The 24,452-nt window shown below is 44.0% G+C and overlaps 1 protein-coding gene across 1 annotated transcript in view; it reads left to right on the top strand.

Annotated features, from left to right (window-relative positions):
* The window catches only part of LOC147727885 (neuronal acetylcholine receptor subunit alpha-7-like), a 1,417,517-nt gene that overhangs the window by 741,413 nt on the left and 651,652 nt on the right, over positions 1 to 24,452 (top strand). Inside the window, exon 4 of the mRNA XM_086961831.1 lies at positions 10,576 to 10,685. Coding sequence (XP_086817957.1) covers positions 10,576 to 10,685 — 110 coding nt within the window. The remainder of the gene's footprint in view (positions 1 to 10,575; positions 10,686 to 24,452) is intronic.

Below are 24,452 nucleotides of genomic sequence, written 5' to 3'. Positions count from 1 at the left end.
CTATCATTGCTCTTTTCCAGGTGAAAGTTGAGGTCTCCCAGTAGAATGTATTCTTCGGAGGGGAGGGCGTGTGGGGTGATAAAGTCAGTGATAGCGTCGCTGAATTGTGCACGGGGTCCTGGGGGTCGGTAGAGGAGTGTGCCTCTGAGTGTGGTCTTGGGGTCGGTGTGGATCTGGAAGTGAAGGTGTTCGGCGCTGGCAAGGTTGACGTCTGAGCTGGTTGAAATGCGGATTGAGTCCTTATGGACGATAGCGATGCCTCCTCCTGTTTGGTCGGTGCGGTCCTTTCGGATGATCTTGTATCCTTCCGGGATGGCAATGGTGATGTCTGGGGCTGATGAGGCGTTCATCCATGTTTCTGTTAGGAAGGCGACGTCGGGAGAAATGGTGTCTAGTAAGTTCCAGAGGTCGATGGCGTGTCTGTGGACTGAGCGGGTGTTGAGCAAGATGCATTTTAGGTGGTTGGAGTCAGATATCTGTTGTGTGTACGTGGATGAGGAGTTAGTCTTGGTGCCGTCGAACTTGCAGGAGTGGCATGTGAAGGGTCCATGGGTGTGTCCAGGAGCGCCTTGAGCGCAGTTCGAGAGTCGGCCGGGGTTAAGGGCAAGGAGGGTGGAGGCGTTGTAAGTAATGCGGGAGGGCTGGGAATTGCGCGGACCAGGGGGTATGGCGCTGGGCGCGGTCCAGGCGCGGATGGGCGTAGACGGGCTTACCTTTGGCGCACCTTCGGCGTGGCCGTAGCGCGTGGACGCTGCGCGTGGGCGCATCTGTCATTAAAAGGACTTTGAGGGGGGAGGGGCGTGGGAGGGGCAGCAGGGAGGCGGGAGCGTGGCGAGGAGGAAGGGCTCAGGGAGACAACAACAAACAAAATGGAGGCGGAGAAAAGTCGAGTGAGGCTGGGGCACTGTTATAATATTCACGAGCGCTTTAAAAACAGGCAGCGTTATTGTGCACAGATAGAGCGCAGCTCCGTTTCCGTCGCGCTGTTTAAAAGGCACAAACAATGCTGCGATGCAGAACACCAGAAACGCTGTAGCGTTATTAAGAGGCACAAATTAGGAAGACTGATAAATTACCAGAAGCGCTATTGCAAATGCACAATGAGAAGTACAGACACACAGATAGTCGGTATTCAATGAATGAGTAACGATACCACCAGGAGCCAGGGAGCGTGGGAGCGACCGTGTCTGACGGAGTCAGGACGGTCACAGCTGTGCAATCTACGGGGTCTGCAGTAAGGGTCAGTGGGTGGGAGGGGCAGCAGGGAGGCGGGAGCGTGGCGAGGAGGAAGGGCTCAGGGAGACAAAAACAAATAAAATGGAGGCGGAGAAAAGTCGAGTGAGGCTGGGGCACTGTTATAATATTCACGAGCGCTTTAAAAACAGGCAGCGTTATTGTGCACAGATAGAGCGCAGTTCCGTTTCCGTCGCGCTGTTTAAAAGGCACAAACAATGCTGCGATGCAGAACACCAGAAACGCTGTAGCGTTATTAAGAGGCACAAATTAGGAAGACTGATAAATTACCAGAAGCGCTATTGCAAATGCACAATGAGAAGTACAGACACACAGATAGTCGGTATTCAATGAATGAGTAACGATACCACCAGGAGCCAGGGAGCGTGGGAGCGACCGTGTCTGACCGAGTCAGACACAGTCAGACACTGATTGCGATCCCCCGGTGGTGTCAAATCCGGGTGGCAGGGGCAAAAACGGCAAGATCTGTGGAAAACACGGGAAAAAACGCTGTAAAAGCGACTTTCCATCGCGCTGACCACAGAGTTGCAAGTGCGCCCCCTAGCGGTGGGAGGACCCCACTGCGCTACCAACTGGGCAAGCAAATCGCGTGAGGAGCGCGCAAAGTGTCCCGCGATGAATAAGGGACTCTGTAAACCAAAACAATTTGAGTGCAAGCCTGGCAGGACAAAACGCTATACCAGAGATACATGCATTTCTTTTTATTTTTCATTAATGTCTGAGGTGCCTGGATGTCTATAATATAGACACAAGATTTGTCAATAAATGCAATTGTGTAATGTGCATCACTGTCCGGCATTTAGGGTTGTGTGTATGCACATAATATATACGCACCTTATAACAAAACAGTGTGCAGTTACGAGTGAAAATCGTGAGTGCATTGTCCTACTATTTCTGTAACGATCCAGATGTCCCGAATGAAATATTTGCTCTATTTCAGTCCTTACACGTATTCAGCAATGAGCAATGGATTGGACTGCTTCTGTTCATGGGGCAGGTGGGAACTTCACCATTGATAAAAGCTGCAACAAAAGACAGAGCTAAGCTCAGATCACATTATAATTGAATGCACGAGACAGTAAAATAACAGACGAACTCACAATTCTAAAGAAACTGTATATGACGTTAGAGCATATATGTTAGCAGTGTTTTACTGTTGTGCAGGGAATGTATATCATAAAGTCGTATTTAAACATAAACTTAACAAAATAAATAGTGCAGTCTGACATCGGGTAACAGAAATGATTTATAGACCATTCTACTAATTGCAGCATGTGTATGGCAATTCTGCGTTTTCCATTACTTCTATTAGATCTCCTCTAGGGAGAACCATTACCCCCTGTAAATGATAACACAGGAGGGTTCTGCCCCTTCTATTTGAATTGCTAGCTCTCACCCCAAAATGTGTCTAGGTGCATCGTTGACGCCACGAGTACAGCACACAGTGTAGAATTCTTTGAACAAAAATATGGAGTCAGTTAATGACTTTTTCCTGACTTTTTTATGGCTTTCAGTTATCATTCTGTTAGATGCTCTTGTTGTTCACCGTTGTATTGTGGTAAGCATCACTTGATCATTACATAATACAAACTACTGAAGAGTGCACATTTCTTAAACTTCGGCGGCCAACTCTCAAAGGTTTTTGTGGTGGTCTTGAGCCAACCATGTTATCGGCACCACTTGGGAGGATGGGTTCTAATATGATTTATTGGCAAAATATGGACGCCTAGAAATGGAAAATATGTGATAATAATAAAATTCACAATAATAAAAATTATGAAAACGTTTCCTTTACATCAAGGTATCTTGAGAGTGGATTGGAAACTAAAAAAAGCAAAGAGTCATAACTCTTTGCCTTTTTTGTGTTTCCAATCCACTCTCAAGATACCTTGATGTAATGGAAACGTTTTCATAATTTTTATTATTGTGAATTTTATTATTAAGAGTTACAATTACATTAAATGTGATTATATAAATTGATCATAATTATAATAGTAATTATGATTATATTAAGTACACCAAGTAACATTTATAAATGTTTTAATCAATTTATTTTTCCAGAGCTGGTGGTGAATGACCATGCAGCATAGTGAAGCAGACTGAAACAAGCACATCCTGCCCCTCTGAACCCCAGTGAATAATGCATGTATGATCAAATGTCCAACATGGAGTTACTCTGACAAGTCCGCAGAACTACTTATCATAGAACACTTTGTTAGAAGCAACTCAAGTAAGGAATCACGTTCCACTGTTAGACATTGTGAGGATTGTGGAAAGCAACATGGTTCCCCAAGTATTTTACCACAGAAAGTGCAGGAGACTGTTTACTATGAAGAGAGATTTACAGGCTGTTAAGCAAGTAGCTGAAGCAATTGTCAGTGATTATGCTGGAACGAGTGAGTGCACAAGTAACGCTCAAACAGAAGAAAATCATTAAAGTCAAACGTGTATGGTGAAGAATGTATATTTTGTGGAAAGATAAAATGCTACAAGGGAACATCAATGCATGAGAAAATAATCAAAGGCAATGAGCTTAAAGGTGACAAAAAAGCTTCGAGAGTGTGCAACCATTAATTGTCATTCAACAATCTTAGCAGTTTTAAGTAGAGACATAGTAGTTGCAGGAGCCCATTATCATGCATCTTGTTATAGAAACTATACAAGGGTTAAAGCAACGGAGGAAGATCATGCATGTAGCATTTAAACCGATGATGACTTCAGAAATATGAGAGATGAAGCATATGATGAACTATTTCAATACATTAGAACTGTGATTATTACTAACAAAGAGGTAATATGTGTGATAACTCTCAATGAAAGGATTAAAACCCTCATGGCATGCAGGGGAATACAGGAAATAGATAAATCTGCCCAGAAGCAAACTGGAAGGTGATTGGACTCTGAGTTTGATTTCAGCCTCCACATATTCCCAGACAAACAAGGAAAATTATTGGCCCAACCTGATAGTGTCATGCTACAGGACGTTATAATAGAAAACCAGAGTTTGTTAAGATAATTATCAGTTTTAAAGGATAAGGCAACAGACATTAACAAGATTAAACAAACTTGACATCAACACCGTGGCTATATCATCCATATAATGTTAGCGCGCCATCTACTGCTAGTCGATGTAATGACTTGCGTAGTAATGACTTTGCGTGGTAACAACACGGTTGTTGCAATGGCATCGCGGTGTGATGACCACGATGTAAAGGTCGTCTCCCATACAATTGTGCAGTTTAAGTACATAAGTGAGTGAATTAAGATATTTTGAGACTGACTTAGTTGGAATTTATCCTCTCGGTGGAGAAGAATTATGAAGAGAACATTCAGGTAGTCTACTCCGTCATTGAGGAAGTTATTGACTTTGCAAAATACCTATGCCAATAGAGATTAGACAACCTCTTGCATAATGCTGGCTTTGCCAAAGTGAAACAGTTTTGCAATATATTCCTGAAAACCTTTTCGGCATGACAGAGGTCTCTCTGCATTTTGGATGTTGTATGTGGATATTGTTGAAAATGTCTTGCTGGCTCTGCTGTGTGCTCTCAAGAAGGATATTGCCATTTAAATCTTACCGCCATACGATCTATGATCCCATGATGTTTTGAGCATGGCAGGATGAACTGCGCTATATATCTTCCTGTATACTATGCCAAAATGACTTTACTTGCAGTGAAATATCCAAAGATATACCACAACTTCATCAACGGATGCTTTTCAGTTCAACTGTCAAATGTTAATCCGTTTGGACTAATTCGGGTTGATCAAGTGATATGAGAAGCAGTTAACAAAAACACACAGACTCTGGGTAGTACAACAAGGTTCAACCTCAAGGAGGGTGCTGTGAAAAAATTATATGACAGCTAAACACAGAAGTACCTTTTTGGGTCAGATAAGGGAAATGGTTCATAACAACAGATTATGGGTGGGTGGAGCTCGCTGAGTTCCACTATGCAGAATTACGCGGAGTTGCATAAAAACTCAGCGGAATTCCATGGAGTTTCGCGAGCGGGGGAGTTGCTCCACTTGCCCACCCCTGCTTGTTATTTCTGTGAGAATTAATTTACGAAAGCAAATGAAAGGCGTCGCTGCTGCGCCTGTGAAGTACATGCAAAATGCAAGAACAACATATCCAACCGTTCTGATCTTATAGATGGTGGCATTTCTTCTAAAAAATTGAGATTTCAATATGAACTGCATTGGGTGGGACTTAGCATCTGTGGCTGGTATTAATAGACTTGTAAACGTTTCCAGATACTCACGGTGAATGGTGTGTAACCCCTCCCTCTGCCACATCTATCCAGGGCTTCATGTGAAAACTCTTGTACAAACACACAACTTTCTCTGGCCATGAAAGGAAGAGGGAATTTTTTCTTGAGGTTTAAATCCTGTGAGTATGGGAAGAGCAATGGTGACAGTGCCATACATAGGAAGAGAGAAGGCACTGTGGGTTGGGACAGGTAGTGGGTGGGGCAGAGGAGGTCTGGCAAAGAGACAGAGGAAGGGGCATGAGAAGCATGGGCAGGATGTACACAAAAAGGTGGTGGAGGGAACAGAGAGCAGTGGATCAGAGTTGCATGGGAAGGGGCAGGTCTGGCACATGGAAGCAGGGAAGGACCTGGCCTGGCAGATGGTAGGTCCACACGAAGTAAGGCCTAGCCTAATGAAACAAGCAAGTGCTGCTGTTTTCATTTGCCTCACTACGGCTCTGCTTTAATCTCTTTGCTGGGCCTAAGGAGGCAAATAATGTGCCCCTGAATAGGGGCCATGCAGTTGAACTGAGCACCTTAAACCAGAAATAAATTGTGGTACCTGCTCAGACTGCTGGGGGGTAACTGATAGCAGTAGCGGATCATTTGAAAAAAACAGTGACAACCTTTTAGTTCACTGGCTGTGCCTGTTTTATGTGAAGGTATTTTATGCCTGCCAAATGACTTAACCCACTCTCCACAAATGCACCTTTATCCTGTCCAACCACAACCACTGCTTCCCCAGTATGAAACCTCCACACACCTTTAACAGTGCATCTCTGTGCCAGTACTGGAACCTGCACATGACCATCCCCACCACGCGGCACAGAAAGCGCATTTTCAGGTACCTGCTTTATATGTTCTTCACTATTTTCTGAGTGCCTCAAATAGAAATGCTCTACAGATACTGACTGAGTGAATACAGAAAGTGCACCATGAGTGACTCAGTGCAGTTTTTCCAGAGCTCACAAGATGTCCATGTCCTATGTGAGCAGCTTGCCTGGGTGTGAATTTTTCATGCATTCTGGGATGTGTGGTCTTGTGTAGATAAAAATCTAAGCAAATTTACAGAGGAATGCAATAAATGCCAAGAATGGATGGCCTACCTGCTCCGGGGCCTGAATGGAATATGTGTTGGGGAGAAAGGGGGTGAGCTTGAATAAGACACTGCAAGACCTGCTGCTATTGGAACAGAAATACAACTCACAAGAACTTATCCAGCATGATACTGGGTGCTCTCTCTCTCTACTTCCTGACATCCGAGCTGCGGAGTCACAAGTTCACAACAAAAGAAATGCAGACAGAAAATAGATCACAGGCACCCACCTGCTCAGAGCTACAGAGTGCAGCTGGGGTACGAGGCCCCTTTGTATCTTTCCAGAACCTTCCTGCACTGCCCAGGTCAGGGGGTCTAAAAAGGTACGGGCACTCCATTCACTGAGTTCAAAGGTCATTCCCACTCATGTTCTATTAATCCCAGTTCTCCGGCGTCCCTGCTGCTGAATGGCGGTCGCCAGAGCTCTCGGTTCACCGGATCAAACGTGTAAAGTGCACCTGCATCAAGTTAAATGGTCTTGCAGATGGGGAGCCTGAGGAGACACAAACCGGCCTTGCAAGCTTATTTATAATGGTGGGTGCAGGTAAACTCTGCTTCACAAACTCTACCCTCCAAGCAGAGGGATAAAAACTCTGTGAACTCCGCCGATAGAGCTGAGTTTATCGCCCACTTCAACAACAGATCAGATCTTACTCACTCAGACGTACATATGTCACAAATTGGAAAGGACGAAGATACTGTTACGAGAGCTGTTTGTTTGGTTCAAACCTGGTTAAACCCATTTTTCGTGCCACATGACCTCAATTGTCTCTCCACTGCAAAAAAAAAGCATTGCACGACATAGTATCCGACATAATGAAGGTGCATGTAACAGATGAACAGTGCTATACAGACCTCAAACTTGGGCAATTTGACAATAATCCACCTATAGTGAAGTTTCATAATCCAATGAAAATTAACAAACTAAAAACCTTCACTAACATGTCCAAGAAGAAGGCAGTGAATAGCAATGTCAGGACAATCATCAGTAAACAGACAAAGCACTATTTGGTGAAATCATTGGGACAGCACAGAATTGAACCTTCAAATGGCGGGTGTACTCTCTCATCCCTTAGGACCTTAACCATGGGGTTTAGCAACTCGAAAATGTTTGTTGCGAAAGACAAACAAATCTGTTTTTAGCAAAAGGACAATCAAAGGGTGGGAACTCGGGCACCAGTTAGAGCATCTCACCTTTCTAGATTTTCAGACAATGAAGGAAATTTCTAAGTCACGTAAGGAATGAAACAACTCTCATCACATTTCTTGTTAACGAATGGAGGAAGCCAGAGTATTTTGTAAAACTTGAGAAAAACACTGCTCACGAACTGTGGGGATATATGCTACAAAGTCACATCTGAAGGGATCCACAAAGTGCCCAATCTTAACAGTACACACAAAGAAGCAGATCAATCTCTAAGATAGGTAGTGGTGGTCAGAGAAAGTCGCACATCCAGTTCTATCTAACAGTACAAAATTGTATACATTTTGATACAGGAAATATAGAAATTACGGTGCCAGTCAAGGTAACAAGGTCATCCCACTACCAAGGATGTCGAAACAACTGGTACTAGGTACCTGCTATTGAGTATTTTATAAATAAATTGTACCTCGGCACTCTACTACTTTTCGTTATCACCAACTGTGATTTGTTTGTGGTATTTGTTTATTGTAAGAGATCTGTTCCTGTCAAATATGTGTCGGTTGTATTACAGAAAAAACAGCTCATACCTGAGGGGACATCATAAATGCAAAGTACAAAATCAAAAGAAGAGAACATCTAGGAAGTGAATATTTGGTCTTATTTTGTATTTAATATTGTTTCACTTGACAATATTTTGTGATATTGAGTACAGTATTACTCTTCACATTTGTGTCAATACGATTTTCAAGGGAAAGGCCGCTGTTCATACCGAAAGACTGCCGGGCAAGGGGCTTTATTTTTAGACATTTGGGCTATAGCCTTTGCTACTTCACTAACTGTAAAGGTTAGAAGATATTTCTTACCCACATAAATAGAGTGCCTTGGTTTGTTTTATCCCTTGTCCCCATATATAACTTTAAAATGATTGTACCAATCCTCTTCAGGAATATTACCCTCCAACATACCACTTTTACAGTCAGAGAAGAAGGGTCTATTCACTACACGCCAAAATTTGGCGCTGTTTTTTAACACATCAATAGACGTTAATTCCATAATAGCATCATTTTTAATCTGAGTTTTACGAGTGTTTGTAGCTAAATTATACACATTCCTACAATTAGCAATGGAGGTCTTATCTTGTGTGCTATTATTTAGTGCACACATTAATTTTTGATGTACAGCTGAACAACTGTGATCAAACCACTGTTCTCCTTTATTTAGGTGTTCTTTGAAGGGGTGTAAAAAACTCTTGTGCCACTTGCCTACTAATTTTATCGTATGCACTTAGAACACCATCATCTCCTGCCTCACTATCACAGCAAAACTCTGATTCTGGCCTACTGTATTGGCTAATCCATTACAGAAATCTGTGTCTGCTGTCTAAATGACCTCAAGTGCACTGACGTGCAGACTTCTTGCCTGTGAAACTCAAGCAAATGCAGAGGACACCTATTCAGAAGAAGATAATCTCGAAGAAAGTGAATGATAAAATTGGGTTTATCTTTACTCATGACATACATTGCCTATGTAAGATGGAACATCTATTATTATGTGAAATTGTAAGTGAAAATTATGCATATGATCTAGATCAATATATGAGCAATACAATTAAGTTTTATTGTTATTATTTTAAGGACTATGGCCCACATGCATCAAAGCAAAAACCGGTCGCAAACGAGCAGATTCTCAGAATCTGCCCCTTTGCGACCGGTATTTTTGCATTTGGAATGCATCATCCCAAATGCAAAAATCGCAATTTAAGTAATCCCTAAATTGCGATTACTTAAAATGCCATTGCATTTAAGGAATTGCAAATTGATATTCCTGAAATGCAATGCATTAAAATAAAAAAACTAGCGATTTCGCTAATAGGGGTAGCAAATTACCATGAAATTGAACTTCATGGTAATTTGCAAAAACTTTGAAAAAGTGCACTAAAGTGCATTTTTCAAAGTTCCATTTTACACACACACACACACACATGCCCTTGGGGCATGTGTGTGTGCAAACTGTTTCAGGGGTGCAACAGGGTGTCCTTTAGACACCCTGGCACCCTTGAAATTGCAATCTCAATTTGCGATTCTCTAATTGAGAATTCAAATTGAGAATGTATTCCCAATCATTCCTATGGGCCTATGGGCCCATAGGAATGAATGGTGAGGTATTCCTTATTTGCGATTCGCAATTAAGGAATGTTTAGAAATCGCGATTTCTACATGCATAACCTTTTGCTATTCCTTATTAGTGAATCCTTATTTTTCGCTAATAAGGAATAGCAAATGGCATTGTTGATGCATTTGCCAGTATATTGTTAATATTACAATTAATAATCATAATTATTTTTGAATAATATTGAATGGAACCAATCTGGTGGAATTACATTTGTTTTTGTACATACTATAATACATTTGTGTACTATTTATCCAAAATATGAAAATAAAAAAGAAATTTCAGCTTTGTTTGCTAATCCAATAAAATCTGACAAAAGGCAAAGAGTGATGACTTGCTATCACATATTTTCCATCTCTAGGCATCCATACCTTGCAAAGAAATCATGTTAGAACCCATCCCTCGAGTTGTACATATGGCCTAAATTTGGGGTCCTGGCTCATGGCCTATTATGAGTTTGTGTGTCTTATTCCATGTTTAGCTTTGATTTACACTTGAATGTCTGCGCCTGATTAACAAAGCATTTTCCATTTATAGGTGTATCTTGCTTAAGTTTTATGTGTGAGTTACTCCTGAATCTTCAAGAGTCAGTCTTGCTTGAAGTTGTTCTGAAAAATATTCACGTCTTTAAAAGTACATATTTCTATATATTTTTACAGTACTGGAACGATTGTTACTTGACTTGGGATCAATCAGAATATCCGGGTGTTCAAAAACTTCGTTTTCCTGCTGATCAGGTGTGGGTGCCGGATATACTACTATACAACAGGTAAATAACTATCTGGAAGATTGTAATTGCTGTTATAATCAATTGGCTGTTCTGATAAACCCTTGCACCCTACTGGCAAATTAATCAATCAACAAAAGTATATACGTTATTGTCCAGGTAATATTTATTTTTATATATATATATATATATATTTAGGACCTTGATGTAATCTCTGACTGTTTCTGGGGGCCCGTTCCACATGATAAATAAATCGTCTATGAAACTGTACCACCCAACAACCCTGTCGGTCCACTCTTTGTTTGCCATCCCCAGGCCACCTGCTCCTCCCACCAGCCAACAAACAAGTTCACATAGCTGGGGGCGAAGCAGGTGCCCATAGCTGTACCAGACATCTGTCTGTACTGCTGTCTGAAAGAGAAAAATGTTATAAGACCATAACACTGTGTTCTGTCTACTTCAACGGGCGTTTGTCCAAAAAGTACTTCATGGCTAGAAGGCCATCTTCGTGCTTCATCAAAGTATATAGGCTAGTGATGTCAAGTACCATCATAGTGTAGCCTTTCACCCACTGCAGTGAAGCCAGTTTATCCAGCAAGTCCATTGTATCACGAATGTACGATTTCAGAGTCTTCACATGAGGTAAAAGAAAGAAATCGACATAAATGGACAAATGCTCTGTAAGGCTCCCTTGCGACGCCACAATAGGTCTTCCTGGTGGTGCTTCTTTATTTTTATGCACCTTTGGCAGATAGTAGAAGGTAGGAATGGTCGGATTCAAACGTCTCAAAAATAGGAATTCATCAATGTCCAGCAACCCTTTATTATGCCATTTAGTTATGACAGAATGGTATTCCACAACGCTTTGCTGATATTCTTTGACCACAATAGGCAGATAAGTGTCTGTGTTATTCAGTTTGCGGAGCGCCTCACCATCGTAATTCTTCTTAGTCTGAAGGACGATATTCCGGCCCTTATCTGCAGGCTTGTACACCACATCTTCATCCTTGCTCAGATTAGTCAATGCAAGCTGTTGCTTTCTTGAGAAGTTTCCATCAGTGGAACTGTTTTGTGAATCGGAATCCCGGGAAGCGGCCTCGAACATATTTAAAAGCAAGGAAGAAAGAGGAACCACGCCGCAGGAGCAAGGAAGGCCGACTAAAACCAGTGTCAACACCAAGTGCACCGCGCTCGAACGGCTGTACGAGCGCGAAATTAGAAAATGGTGGGAGGGGACCTCACTTCAAAATTATATTGAGGTAGACAGGGTCCCGAGAGGTCTCAGGATCTACACTGTGCCGGCCTACGAATCACCAGACTAATTGTTATTGGATGAATGAGCAGAACACACCGCAGCATCATGTCAAGGAAGTCTGCGTATCCTGGTGAAATTTGCATGAAGCGACCGTGACAAGGCTCTACATGATATTGAATTGTTGGAGGAGGAATTAAAGAAGGAGGAAGTGTTGAGTTTAAAGATCAAATGAAGAAGCGTCTCAAGGCCTATGAAGAAAAGATAAAATTAAGGAAACAAAGTAAATTTCATTGTGATGAGGCTGATTATGCGCAAGGAAGGATCTTAACCTTTGCGAAGAAATATGATTATCCACGGAAGGAGTTGTTAAGCAAAGGGAAATCTATGGCACAAGCGTCAACAGAAATGATGGAAGTGCCAGTGACTTCGGAATCAGAAGTAACAGGAAATGAGTCCTCTGAAGACGAGAATACAGGGGCCTTGAGATCCGGCCGTGTTCGACCCCTTTTCGCGAGGAATTCAAACTGATCCGCCAATCATGGCAGAGAGGGGGCAGGGGCAAGCCACCGGAGAAGTCAGGAAGAGGAAGACAAGCAGGGGGCAGGTGGGTCGTAAGGGACAGCATCTCCCCTCCTGCCACAAGAAGCAGGTCGCCAGTAGGTAGTTATAGTTAGGACCTAGTTTCCATTGGAAATCCGCAACATTCTATTTGGAATAACTTTGGTGCCGGTTGATGAATCTTCACGAAATTCTCAAAGAAGATGGGGCGCTCAGTTCCACTGCTTCCCTGAAAGTTTCGGGATGATTTGTGTAGCGGGGGCCGCGAAAAAAGGGGGTCCCAAAACGTGTTTTCCCCATGCAATTTTCCGTTGGGTTGTTTAAGTGAGGATACAGCCCGAACTGATGAACGGAAGTAAGCCAAATTCGGCAAAAAAGTCGAGTTTGGTTCGCAGATTACGCTTTTTGTTAAATGGTGTAAATTTGTTCAATAGTTTCTGAGAAAATCAAAAGAAAAATCATAGATATATCTATAGACGAAGTACCGTATGCGTACTGACCGAGGATAGTATGCGTACCATTACGAGCACGAGCTGCATGCTAATTGGCTGTCGACTGTCAACATTCCAAACCAGGAAGTGTTGGCAGCCATCTTGTGCCTCGGTAGAACAGAGGCACAAGAAAACAGAAAGAGAAACAGGAAAACTGCGAAAAGGGGGCAGGGTAAAAACACCCTGACCCCCTAGGCCTGTATAGGGGGTCCCACAAGGATCCCCAAGGCCCAAACACATTTAAAAAAAAAAAAATACCGGGGGGGGGGCAAATCCTGGGGGCAATTGATTTTTTCTAAAAGGGGGCCCGGCGGGGACCCCTAGCCCCGGGGACCGCCACCCTCCGGGGCTTCTTTTAAAAATAATAAAAAATGTGTATGGGGGGCTGAAACCCCCCCACACACACCCAGGGACCGCCACCTCCATGGGGCTCTAATATTTAAATTGGGGAGTCTGTGATGGATCCCCCAGCCCCGGGGACCACCACCCCCGGGGCTTTTCAAATGATGGGAGGGGGGCCGCGGACCCCCTCCAGGAGCCTTTGATGGCCCTGGTGGCCGCAACCCTCCAGGGCCAGCTCCTGGAGTGTCCCAGGGTACCTACATCTGGGACACTTCTGTTTGCTATGGTAGTGGTACAAAAGGGGGGGGTGATGGACGGAGCATCTGAATCAATCAAACACTCACACCCAGTCAAAAGATCTGGGTTTAATCCATCACCGTTCTTTAGCCCACTCTGCCACCCCAGTTCAGACATGGCTATATGCAAATCAGTCTGACCCTGTGCCTCATGGGAACAGTCTAGCCCGAACTGCCAAGCCATGTCTTCCCTGGACCGGAAGCAAGCTTCCGAGGACCGGTTTCTGGCATTCCAGCCGTCTTCAGCCCGGCTTGCTTGAATCCAGTGGCAAAGTGAGCAAGGGACTCACGTCTGAGCATACCCTGCCACACTTATGGCGGCCAAAAGCGGTACAAAAGGGGGTGGTGATGGACGGAGCATCTGAATCAATCAAACACTCACACCCAGTCAAAAGATCTGGGTTTAATCCATCACCGTTCCTTATCCCACTCTGCCACCCCAGTTCAGACATGGCTATATGCAAATCAGTCTGATCCTGTGCCTCATTGGAACAGTCCAGCCCGAACTGCCAAGCCATGTCTTCCCTGGACCGGAAACAAGCTTCCGAGGACCGATGGATTTAGGCCCAGATCCTTGTACTGGGGTGAATGTAAGACATTGTTCTGCATTCTGTCCATCAACTGTTTTTTGCAATTTTCACCCCGAGTGGGCTGGGTATGCTCAGACGTGAGTCCCAGGCTCTCCACATCACTGGAGTCAAGCTATCCAGGCTGAAGAAGGCTGATAGCCAGAAACCAACCGGTCCTTGGATGCTTGATTCCGGTCTGGGAAAGACATGGCTTGGTAGTTCAGGCTGGACTGTTCCCATGAGGCACAGGGTCAAGGCTGATTTGCATATAGCCAGTATCTGAGCTAGGGTGGTGTGGAGAGCAAAAAAACGATGGATTTAGGCCCAGATCCTTGTACTGGGGTGAATGTAAGACATTGTTCTGCATTCTGTCCATCAACTGTGTTTTTTGCAGTTTGCTATGGTAGGGCGGGACCCTCGCGGTTCCCGCCCTACCATGGTAAGCTGCTTTCCTATTTGGAAGAAAGAGCAGGTTAACCTGCTCTCTCTTTCAAGAAGGAAAGTAGATTACTTTTCGTTAGGGAGAGCAGTATGTAAGCTGCTCTCTCTGACGAAAAGCAATGCTGGCTCCTGAAGGACACGGGGAGCCGTCTGGGACCGTGGGGGCTCCCCCCACAGTCCCCAATGTTTTATTTGAGCCCCGGGGGATGGGGTCCCCGGGGATAATAAAAATTAGTGATAGGGGCTATTTTTTTTTTACGGTAAATTTACAGTACGCGTACCAAGGGCAGCCGTACGACGTACCGTGTGAGGTTCCTAAGTCGTCCCGTACGCTTACCTAAGCAAGAAAAAAAAAATTCAGATATTTATCAAGTTTCTATGTTTAGAAGTTGGGTGGCTCTAAAAAGAGCCCTTGTGTTTATTGGGAGATTTTAGTACCTAGACAAGTAAGTACCGCTGCAGAGTCTAAAGTTCAAAGGGAAGACTCTGTTTCCCTCATCTGTAAAATGTACACCATCTCTTCTATAGATGCCATCCATATTGAAACGCAGATTGTTGTTGTAAATGGATCCCATTTTATAGTCTCGGAGAAAAGCATAAGCAGATTTGTTCACATGTTTCCTAGCTTTCTCAATCTGTGGACAAAATTGATTGGACCAATTCCATTTCTGCCTTTGGCATATATTAGAATAGACAAAGGTCGTTTGGGGGAAAAGTGACATCAGTTCTGTAAAGCTGTACTTCATAAACATTTCCAGACCTACCCCAGTCAAAGTGCCTAGGTCATTGCCACCACAGTGCACAATTATGAGGTCAGAGTGTTGGAGATGCAAAAAGGATTTAACCAATGGCATCAATTGGTGCCACTTTAACCCTCCCTGTCCAATCCATTTAATGTCTACGTTTGGTAATACCTAGGTCTTTGTGATTTCCTTTCTGTTCTGCGTACCTTTGGCTCCAGAAAATATAGCTGTGTCCCACAATCCACACTCTAAGCCTCTTGTAGAGAGGTCTGGATGCACTTAGATGGTCTCTGTAAATGAAATGGCAGTTTGAAAAATAAGATTTTTTTTTAAAATGGTGGATAAGATGCAGTTTTGAAAAAAGCAAAGAAATGATTGGTTGTTTGAAAATATTCTACACAGAAAACTAGGGTGCAAATATCTGTTTTTTAAAAGCCTGAAATATATTGGTTAAGAAAAAGTGATAGAAAAGAACGTTACTTAAGATAAGCTGGTATATTGACAAGTCAAGCACACTTTCTGTTTTGATTTGCAACATTGTTTGATTAACTTTTCACCTGTGTGCTTAGTTAACTGTTCCCTGAAGTGTTTCTATGGTAACAGGCAGAAAGCAGAATGGGGGTAGGGTTAAAGGTTTTGTCAGTTGGAAAGGGTTCAAAAGTTCAAGGAATAGAAAAGGGTGTTTCGTTTTGATTTAATGTGGGAATACATGTGATTTGTTATTTATTTGTATATGTATGTAGATTGAGAGTGTAGATTGACAGGAAAAGTTTTCTATTTGCTATAGGTCTTTCTGACCCTCTAGGGTTCCTCATGGGGTTTCACAGTGATCCCCAAGGTCAAAATCTTTTTTTTTTAAATCAAGGTATATGCGTATGGTACGCGAATGCCGTGAAAAAAAAAAAAAAGAAACCCGCTTTATTGTTAATTAGCCCGGGGGGGGCCAAATCCTGTGGTCAATGTTTTTATTTATAATGGGGGGCCCAGAGGGGCCCCGGGGACTGCCACCCCCGGGACTTTAACAAATGTATGCAGTGGTGCTCAGGGCCCCTCCGCAGCCCCGGGGACCGACACCTCCTCAGGGCTCTAATCTTTAAATTGGGGGGTCTGTGATGGACCCCCTAGCCACGGGGACCACCACCCCCGGGGCTTTACAAATAATGGGAGGGGGGCCGCGCGACCCCCCTCCTGGAGCCCTTGATGGCCCTGGGGACCGCCACCCCCCAGGGCCAGCTCCTGCAGTGTCCCGGGGTTGCCTACCCCCGGGACACTGCTGTTTGCTATGATAGGGCGGGAGCCTCGCAGTTCCCGCTCTACCATAGCAAACTGCTTTCCTATTTGGAAGAGAGAGCAGGAAACCTGCTCTCTCTCTCTCAAATCGGAAAGCATATTGCTTTTCGCCAGGGGGATCAGCATGTAAACGAAAAGCAATGCCGGCTACTGAAGGGCGTGGGGAGCCGGCTGGGACCATGGGGGCGTTGGAGTGCCCCGCACTGTCCCCAAAGTTTTATTTGAGCCCCGGGGGATGGGGTCCCAGGGGATAATAAAAATTAGTGATAGGGGCTATTTTCTTTTTTGCGGTAAATTTACAGTACAAGTACCAAGGGCGACCGTGCAAGGGGCATAAGTCGTCCCGTGCGCGTATCTAAGCAAGAAAAAAAGAATGAGAAAAACATGTTTTACAGATATCTATGAAGCTTATGTGTTTAGATGTTGGTTGGTTTTTAGAAGAGCTTTTTTCTTTTTTGGTACTTATAAATAAGTACCTTTTACAGAGTCTAAGCTTGTTGAAGAGGAGTGTTTTACAGTGTGCTGAACTTTTGACCTCTGTGGACACTTGACTTTTGCATGATGTGTTGGGGGTAGGGTTCAAAGTTATGTGAGTTGGAAAGGGTTCAAATGTTGAAACAATAGAAAGGTGTGTTTGGCTTTGAATTAATGTGTGAAGCAATTTGATTTGTTATTAATATGTATATATGTGTGAATTGAGAGGGAAAATGTGCCATTTCTTGGTTTTGCTGCGAACACTGAAGTAGAGAGATTCTGTATAAGAATGTCTACTGTGTGAACAGAATTTTTCTTAATCTACAAATGAATTTGAAAGGTGAGTTCATAACTTGTAAGGGAATGTATGTAGTGCATTTTCTTTTTAGTAAGAATAATGTGATTATCCTTCTAAAGTGTGTAGAATCACATTCTGGGTTTGTCTGCATTTGGTTAACTATTGTGGGAAAACCATTTGGTAAGTTAATGTGCTTAGTGAGTAAGATTTGTCCAATAAAGTGCAGTACTAAAAAATGTAGAATGTGTGCAGTCACTTTTTCAGTTGTAGAGTAGTTAATAGTGTTGGTTGTTTAGAATTAGGCTTGTGTTTTATGTCTACAATTTTCCAGTCAGTATACATACACTACTGTAAATTCTCTGGGATATATTTACAAGCCTCTTGTGCGTCTTTGGGCTGCTATTGCGTTACTTTTTTGATTAAATGTTCACACAAATAATTCAGCAAATTGTTTATGTATTTGCAAAATGACTCATGGTTGTACAGTAAAATGCAGTAATTATATTTCTATAATGTGTGCACTCATATAAGCCCTTTAAGAGTAATTAATTGTGTTTTTTCTGTAGATTCAGACTTGTGATTTAAATCTACAATTTCTCAGTTAGTATACATACACTGCTGCATACACTCTGGGGTAGATTTACGAGCACCTTGTGCCTCTTTGTTGTTGTATTGTGTCCGTTTTTTGATGTAATGTTGGCAAAAAAATGCAGCAAATTGCTTATGTATTTGCAAAATGAGTCATGGTTGACCACTGAAATGTATTAGGTATAGATATGGAATGTGTGCAGTCAGTTAATCGTTTCTAGAGTAGTAAATATCTTTTGGTAAAATGCAATGTCTTATTTTTTTGTCTAGAATCAGATTGTGTGTGTGTACATTTAGAATTTATATTGGTTCTTTTTTAACATTCTCCTCCTCTCTCCTCATACTCCCCCTCTCTTCTTATACACACCCCTTTCTCCTCATACTTCCATTTCTCTCCTCATACCCCCTTTACTCCTCATACTGAAGGACTGGGTTCTTTTGGACCCAGCGGTGCCAGGGCACAACACCTGAAACCTTCGTGGGTAACCTGCTCCGGCGTACAAGTCACAGAGACACGGGACACTTCCTTCGGCGTCAAAGATTCAAGGTTTATTTGCTGCAGGGAACACAGAAGTCACAGGAAGTACATCGAGTGTAGTTCGGGGAGACTGCTTCAAATTGGTTCTGTGGATCGCTCCTTTTTATACAGTTTTTACCCATAGGATAACATGTTACACAAAAGTTTACAACCCGGTTCCCACAATTAGCCCCCAGAGGGGTCGCTTTGGTCACTTTGAAACACACAAGGTTCAGAACATAAGTGCGGAAACATTTGGCGGTTCCCAACTGTAAAAACCCATCTTCCCACCATTAGCAAATTCCAATCAGCAGTAAAGTAGATCGAAATAGGAACAAAGACAGGTGCAGAGGAGGACGGAGACAGTGGGGAGATCGGAAAGGGTGTAAAAGGGGAGGTATCGAGAGACACGAGATACAGGCATCAAAGGGACGCGCCTAATGAGATGCACGGCTGAGACAATAAGCCCGTGCGGCAAGATGAGCCTCGAGCGGCGCCATCTGCCTTACAACAGCAACCCCCTCATCATAAAGACACTTACAAAGAACATGTGTCTTCCGCCAATATCTTGGGAGTCCCAGGGTCGCGAAGCGGGCAGCGTCCGTTCGCTGGCTACTTGAGGGCAAGAGACAAAATGGATGTCGTATCTAAGATGGAACCCGTGGGTACAGATGAAAAACCCACATAATAAACGAACGGTTTAAGTTAGCACAGCGAAACTGCGCACACTTACTAAACTCGTTATTTGCGGTTCATAGATACCAGACTCGACCATATTCGTGCGAGTCGAAAACACCACTTACAATTGTCACGGAACCTCAGACGCTCCTTTTGCCCTCATGTAGGCAAGCACTAGTCAGAATCATATTCGATATTCATCAGACCATCAAGATGTTGTTGTAGCATAGCTCTGTCCAACCGAGTCCCCTTGGTAGCAGATGGTTGTCTCATACACGTTGTAGCACAGAGGCCACATAAGGCAGGACCACACTGCACGCAAAGGCAACACGTGAACAGGAACACTACCACAACCCCGATGATCATCAGAATCTTCCAACCCCAAGTCGACATCAGGCCCCAAAACCATCCAAGTAGCGTCCAATCCCCTACATCCACGTGTATGGATTCGGAGATCTTATGCAACTTCGAGATGGCTTGATAGACAGTAGGAGCATTATCTGGAATGAAAATGCAGCAGCTCGAATGGATCACTTTGCATACCCCACCGCGATCTGCTAAGACGACATCTAAAACCATACGGTTTTGTAACGTCATAAGTCTCTCCGCCTGAAGTTCTGTGGTGATATTACCAAGGGCACTGGCAGTAATATTAGCTGTCGATTCTACCACTCGAGTCAACTGTCTCAGGTTCCTACTATTAACCATAGGTCCCCAAAACGGGAGGAAACCCTTGAAAAAGTCTCCTGCCTCTTGACCGGCAGTATCCTCTTCGCTAATTACGCCTCGTACAACTCTAGTCTTATGATAATCGGCATCTACAGTGAACGTCGGAGGCAACAGATTTGCAATGAAACATGAGCCCATGAAGTCCGCGGGCAACCATGTGTATGCACGATCATAACAGATAAAGTAGGTACCCTTGGCAGCCAGAAACACAGGGGACGAGAACATTGGCAGAACGTAACTTTCAGTGCAAGCACTTGCTCCAAGTGGGGCTTGCGAACCACGACCCATAAGACAAAGATTACCAGTGTGGGGTACGACCCATATTGGAGGCGAGCTTTTAAGCTGCTTTTCACTAATGAACATACTATATTCCCCTCTACTTAGGACCCTATAGGTTTGTACCTCTTCTTCAGGGATAAGAAAAGGATCATGGATCTCATCTTCCATATCCTCTATTGCCATCGATAGCAGCCTCTGATACGAGGTAGGACCAGAGTAGGGGGAACGTTGTTCTTGAGTGGGGTGGAAACCCAGTGCGCTTCGAAACATTGTTTGGAATGCTCGAGCTGACCCTTGGGAACTATACGGTAACACCAGATATGGAATTCCCTTACCCGTAGTATGTGGCATCAACCCACACACCCAACAATTAGTAGTGTTAACCACTAACTGATGCTGATGGAGGAGCTGAATAAAGGAATTGTTGCGGAATTCTACACGTCTAGCCTGCTCGTGTTCCGGTAACATATGAAAGGAATGGGGAGAAGCAGTCGAAGTAAGGTTAGGGTAAGGAGTAGGAGTAGGGGTAGCAAGTAAGAAGTAAGACATCGTGTAATACACCCCACCCGTCAAAAATGCAGAAGCAGTCAGAAACAACACAAACAATTGAAATATAAAACATTTGGTACGACTGAGTTGCTGCAGCTTGAACCTGTACGCCTGAGCTCCTTCCAAATCATTCAGCTTCGAAAATGCCATTCCCTACGACCGTCCGCAACGTTTCTTGACGCACTTCGTTCTGTGCAGCAATAGTCAATCCCCAGGAGTTCCTAGGAACCGACGGCCTTTAACCTAGCGTCAAGACCTACTGTCCAGAAGGAAGTACGCGCGCGGCCCTACGGCCTTCAATACACAATATGTATATATATAGCACAATATCTCTCAGCTGTGGAAGGAAAAAGATACAAGGAAGAAGCTTGATATATGTACAAAAACTTTTCAATGATACGAATGTTCAAAGTTGATCATGGGAAACGAGGACATTGCAGTTGTCAATTTCAGTAAAGCAAGAAAATTTTATTTGTCCTTAGTGTGAGATCGCAGAGAATATCGATGTTTCCCGGGACGTGTCTGCTCGTTGAACAAAGGATCCGTTGAAGAGACAGCGTCCTGCTGATCAGTTGGTTGATCTGGTCTTGAGTCTTTTGCTGACAAGTGTTCAACAGTGGCTTTCTGCTGCGCTGAGTGTTCTCCAACAAGCTGTGCGTCGCTAAAAGGTACAAACGCTGACAATGTTCCTGTTTCTGTTGACGTAATGCCTTTCCTTACCCACGGGTCTGCCGACAAAGGAATAGGGACTCGCTTACAATGGGTAGCATGTACCCAATTTTTCCGCCCCTCAAGACGAACGGCAGTCCTCGTGGCCAGGAGTACCTGGTAAGGTCCGGTAAATCGGGGGTCCAGATTGTTCTTGCGTGAGAAGTTACGAGTAACCACCCAGTCCCCGGGCTGGAGCTGGTGGCCTGGACCCTCCGTCTGCGTCGGCAAGGCGTCGTAAACCTGTTGGTGAATTAACCTCAGTTTAGCAGTCAAGTCATGTAAGTAGTCAATCAACATCGGATACTCAAGATCAGAGAATATTCCTGGCCTAGGAACCCCCCACACATTCGCAGGACGGCCGAACACTATCTCATAGGGACTAAGCCCTATTCGGGAGTGTACAGTCACCCTAGTTGACAGTAATGCTAGAGGCAAAGCTTCAGGCCACGAAAGTCCAGTCGTAGCCTGAATCTTCGCTAGTTTTAGTTTAAGGGTGCCATTGTACCCCTCAACCAATCCAGCTGACTGGGGATGATTGGCGCTATGGAATTTTTGATTAATTCCAAGGCCCTTACACACACTCTTCATCACACTTCCAACAAACTCACTTCCGTTATCTGACCACACGACTCTAGGCATTCCATACCGAGGAAAGTATTCCTTCAGTAGGATTTTCGCAGTAGACAAAGCAGTATTGTCTTTGAGGGGATAGGCCTCGATCCATCGGGAGAATGCGCAAACCACAACCAAAACGTATTTCAGGTTATTGCATCGCTCCATATGGATGAAGTCCAATTGGATCACCTCAAAGGGATACGAAGGAGGAGCAAAACTGCCAGGGGGAGTTGGGGTTCCTTTGCCAGGATTGTACATTATACACACCATACAATTCTTCACCAGACGTTCAGCACACTTTGTAATTCCATCATTCTTCCACACATCAGCCAACAACTTGCAAATACCTTTCGCGCTAATATGTGCTAACCCATGTGCCATTGTCACAACGGCCAGCACATACGCATCAGGCAACAACCATCTTTTTTGGTCCGACAAATCAATCCAGCAACCATTCGCATCCAACTTTCCCGTACTTTCTTTCCACTTCGTCTTTTCAGTGTCGGTGGCCTCATTCTGAATTGCTTTCACGCTCTCTATGGTATTTTCACACATACTTGATTCTGCAGGCCACCTAACCGAACTCGTCACATACATTCGAGTGCTAAGGTTCCGGGCAGTCTCCTTAGCAATCTCGTCTGCAAACGCATTACCACGACCAACATCATCCGTCACTTTACGATGCGCACTACACTTAACAATTGCAACTTGCGCAGGCAAAGTCAATGCATCCAAAAGATCGTTCACAAGCTGGCCATGCTGGATTTTTGTGCCATGCGACGTCAAGAAACCACGCTCTCGCCACAATCGTCCAAAACTATGCGCTACACCGAAAGCGTACTGGCTATCGGTGTACACATTCACACGTTTACCTTTTGCTAACACACATGCTCTAGTAAGAGCGATCAGCTCTGCAGCTTGGGCAGAATTCTGATTCAATCTTGCAGTCTCAACAACAGTATTCAATGTTACAACAGCATAAGCAGTAGTCACATCGCCATTCGGCAACTTAAAACATGACCCATCCACATACAGAATGCCATCCGGGTCTTCCAATGGGGTGTTTTTAAGGTCCACACGACCTTTTGTTTCCTCTTCTGTCCGCAAGTAACAGTCATGTTCTGCTACTTCATCTGACTCTGCACTAATTGGTAACAAAGTTGCCGGATTTAGGACATTACAACGTTTTATCTGAATGTGGCTTGCCAAGAGCGTCAATTCGTACCCAGATAACCTCGCACTCGTCAAGTGCTGAGTTTTCGTTCGATTCAAAAGAGTATCGACTGCATGCGGAACCATCACTGTAAGCATATTATCCATGACCAATCCTGCTGATTGTCGGATGGAGACCGCAGCTGCCGCAGTTGCTCTCAAACAACTCGGCAATGCTCTAGCTACTGGGTCTAAGGTCGAGGAAAAATATGCACATGGACGTTGCTTACCACCAAAAGGTTGCGTTAGAACACTCAAAGCACAACCTTCCCTCTCGTGAACATATAACGTGAACGGCTTGCTGTAATCAGGGGTACCTAACACAGGAGCTGAACACAATGAATCACGTAATTCAGAAAAACTTTTCTGACATTCTTCCGTCCATGGTAAAGGAGTTGAAACATCCTTGCACGTAAGAGCCACCAATGGTTTCGCTAGCAATGAAAAATTAGGAATCCACTGCCTGCAGTACGACGTGATACCTAGAAAGGCACGCACATCTCTTTGGGTTTTTGGCACAGCCATTCGCGCAATCGCTGCAATTCTCTCTGGGGTCAATCTCCTTCCCTCCTTTGACAATAAGTGACCTAGATAGGTTACTTCTTGACAACAATATTGGAGTTTAGAAGGTGACACCTTGTGATTTAACTCACAGAGATGTTGCAGCAACGACACTGTAGCAATTTTGCAAATGTCCTGAGTATCAGCAGCCACCAATAAGTCATCGACGTATTGGATTAAAGCCGCACCAACCGGCAACCTAAAAGCATCCAGTTGACCCTTCAAAGCTTGACTGTAAATCGATGGACTTTCACAGTAGCCCTGAGGAGCGCGTTTGAACCGGAAGCTACGTCCACCAAGAGAGAAACCGAAAAGGTCCCTGCTCTCTTCGGCAATCGGGATGCTGAAAAATGCATTTTTCAAATCAATCACCGAAAACCATGATGCAGTAGCTGGAATCAGAGTCAGTAGCGCCGTGATATCAGGCACAACAGGAAATTGAGGAACCACAATTTTATTCACCTCCCGTAAATCGATAACAAAACGATAAACAGGCGGTTTGGTAGGATCAGTACGTTTAAGAATGGGCAGTACAGGGCTATTGCACACGTTTCCCCGAGTCTCCTCGATGACATCTTTCTCGATCAAGTCATAGATGATCGCTAACAGAGCT

The sequence above is a fragment of the Lissotriton vulgaris genome, chromosome 3_1, assembly GCF_964263255.1.
Source record: "Lissotriton vulgaris chromosome 3_1, aLisVul1.2, whole genome shotgun sequence".
NCBI classification, from domain to species: Eukaryota; Metazoa; Chordata; class Amphibia; order Caudata; family Salamandridae; genus Lissotriton; species Lissotriton vulgaris.
The sequence above is the reverse complement of the archived record's forward strand: the minus strand, read 5'-3'. Positions and strand labels throughout refer to the sequence as shown.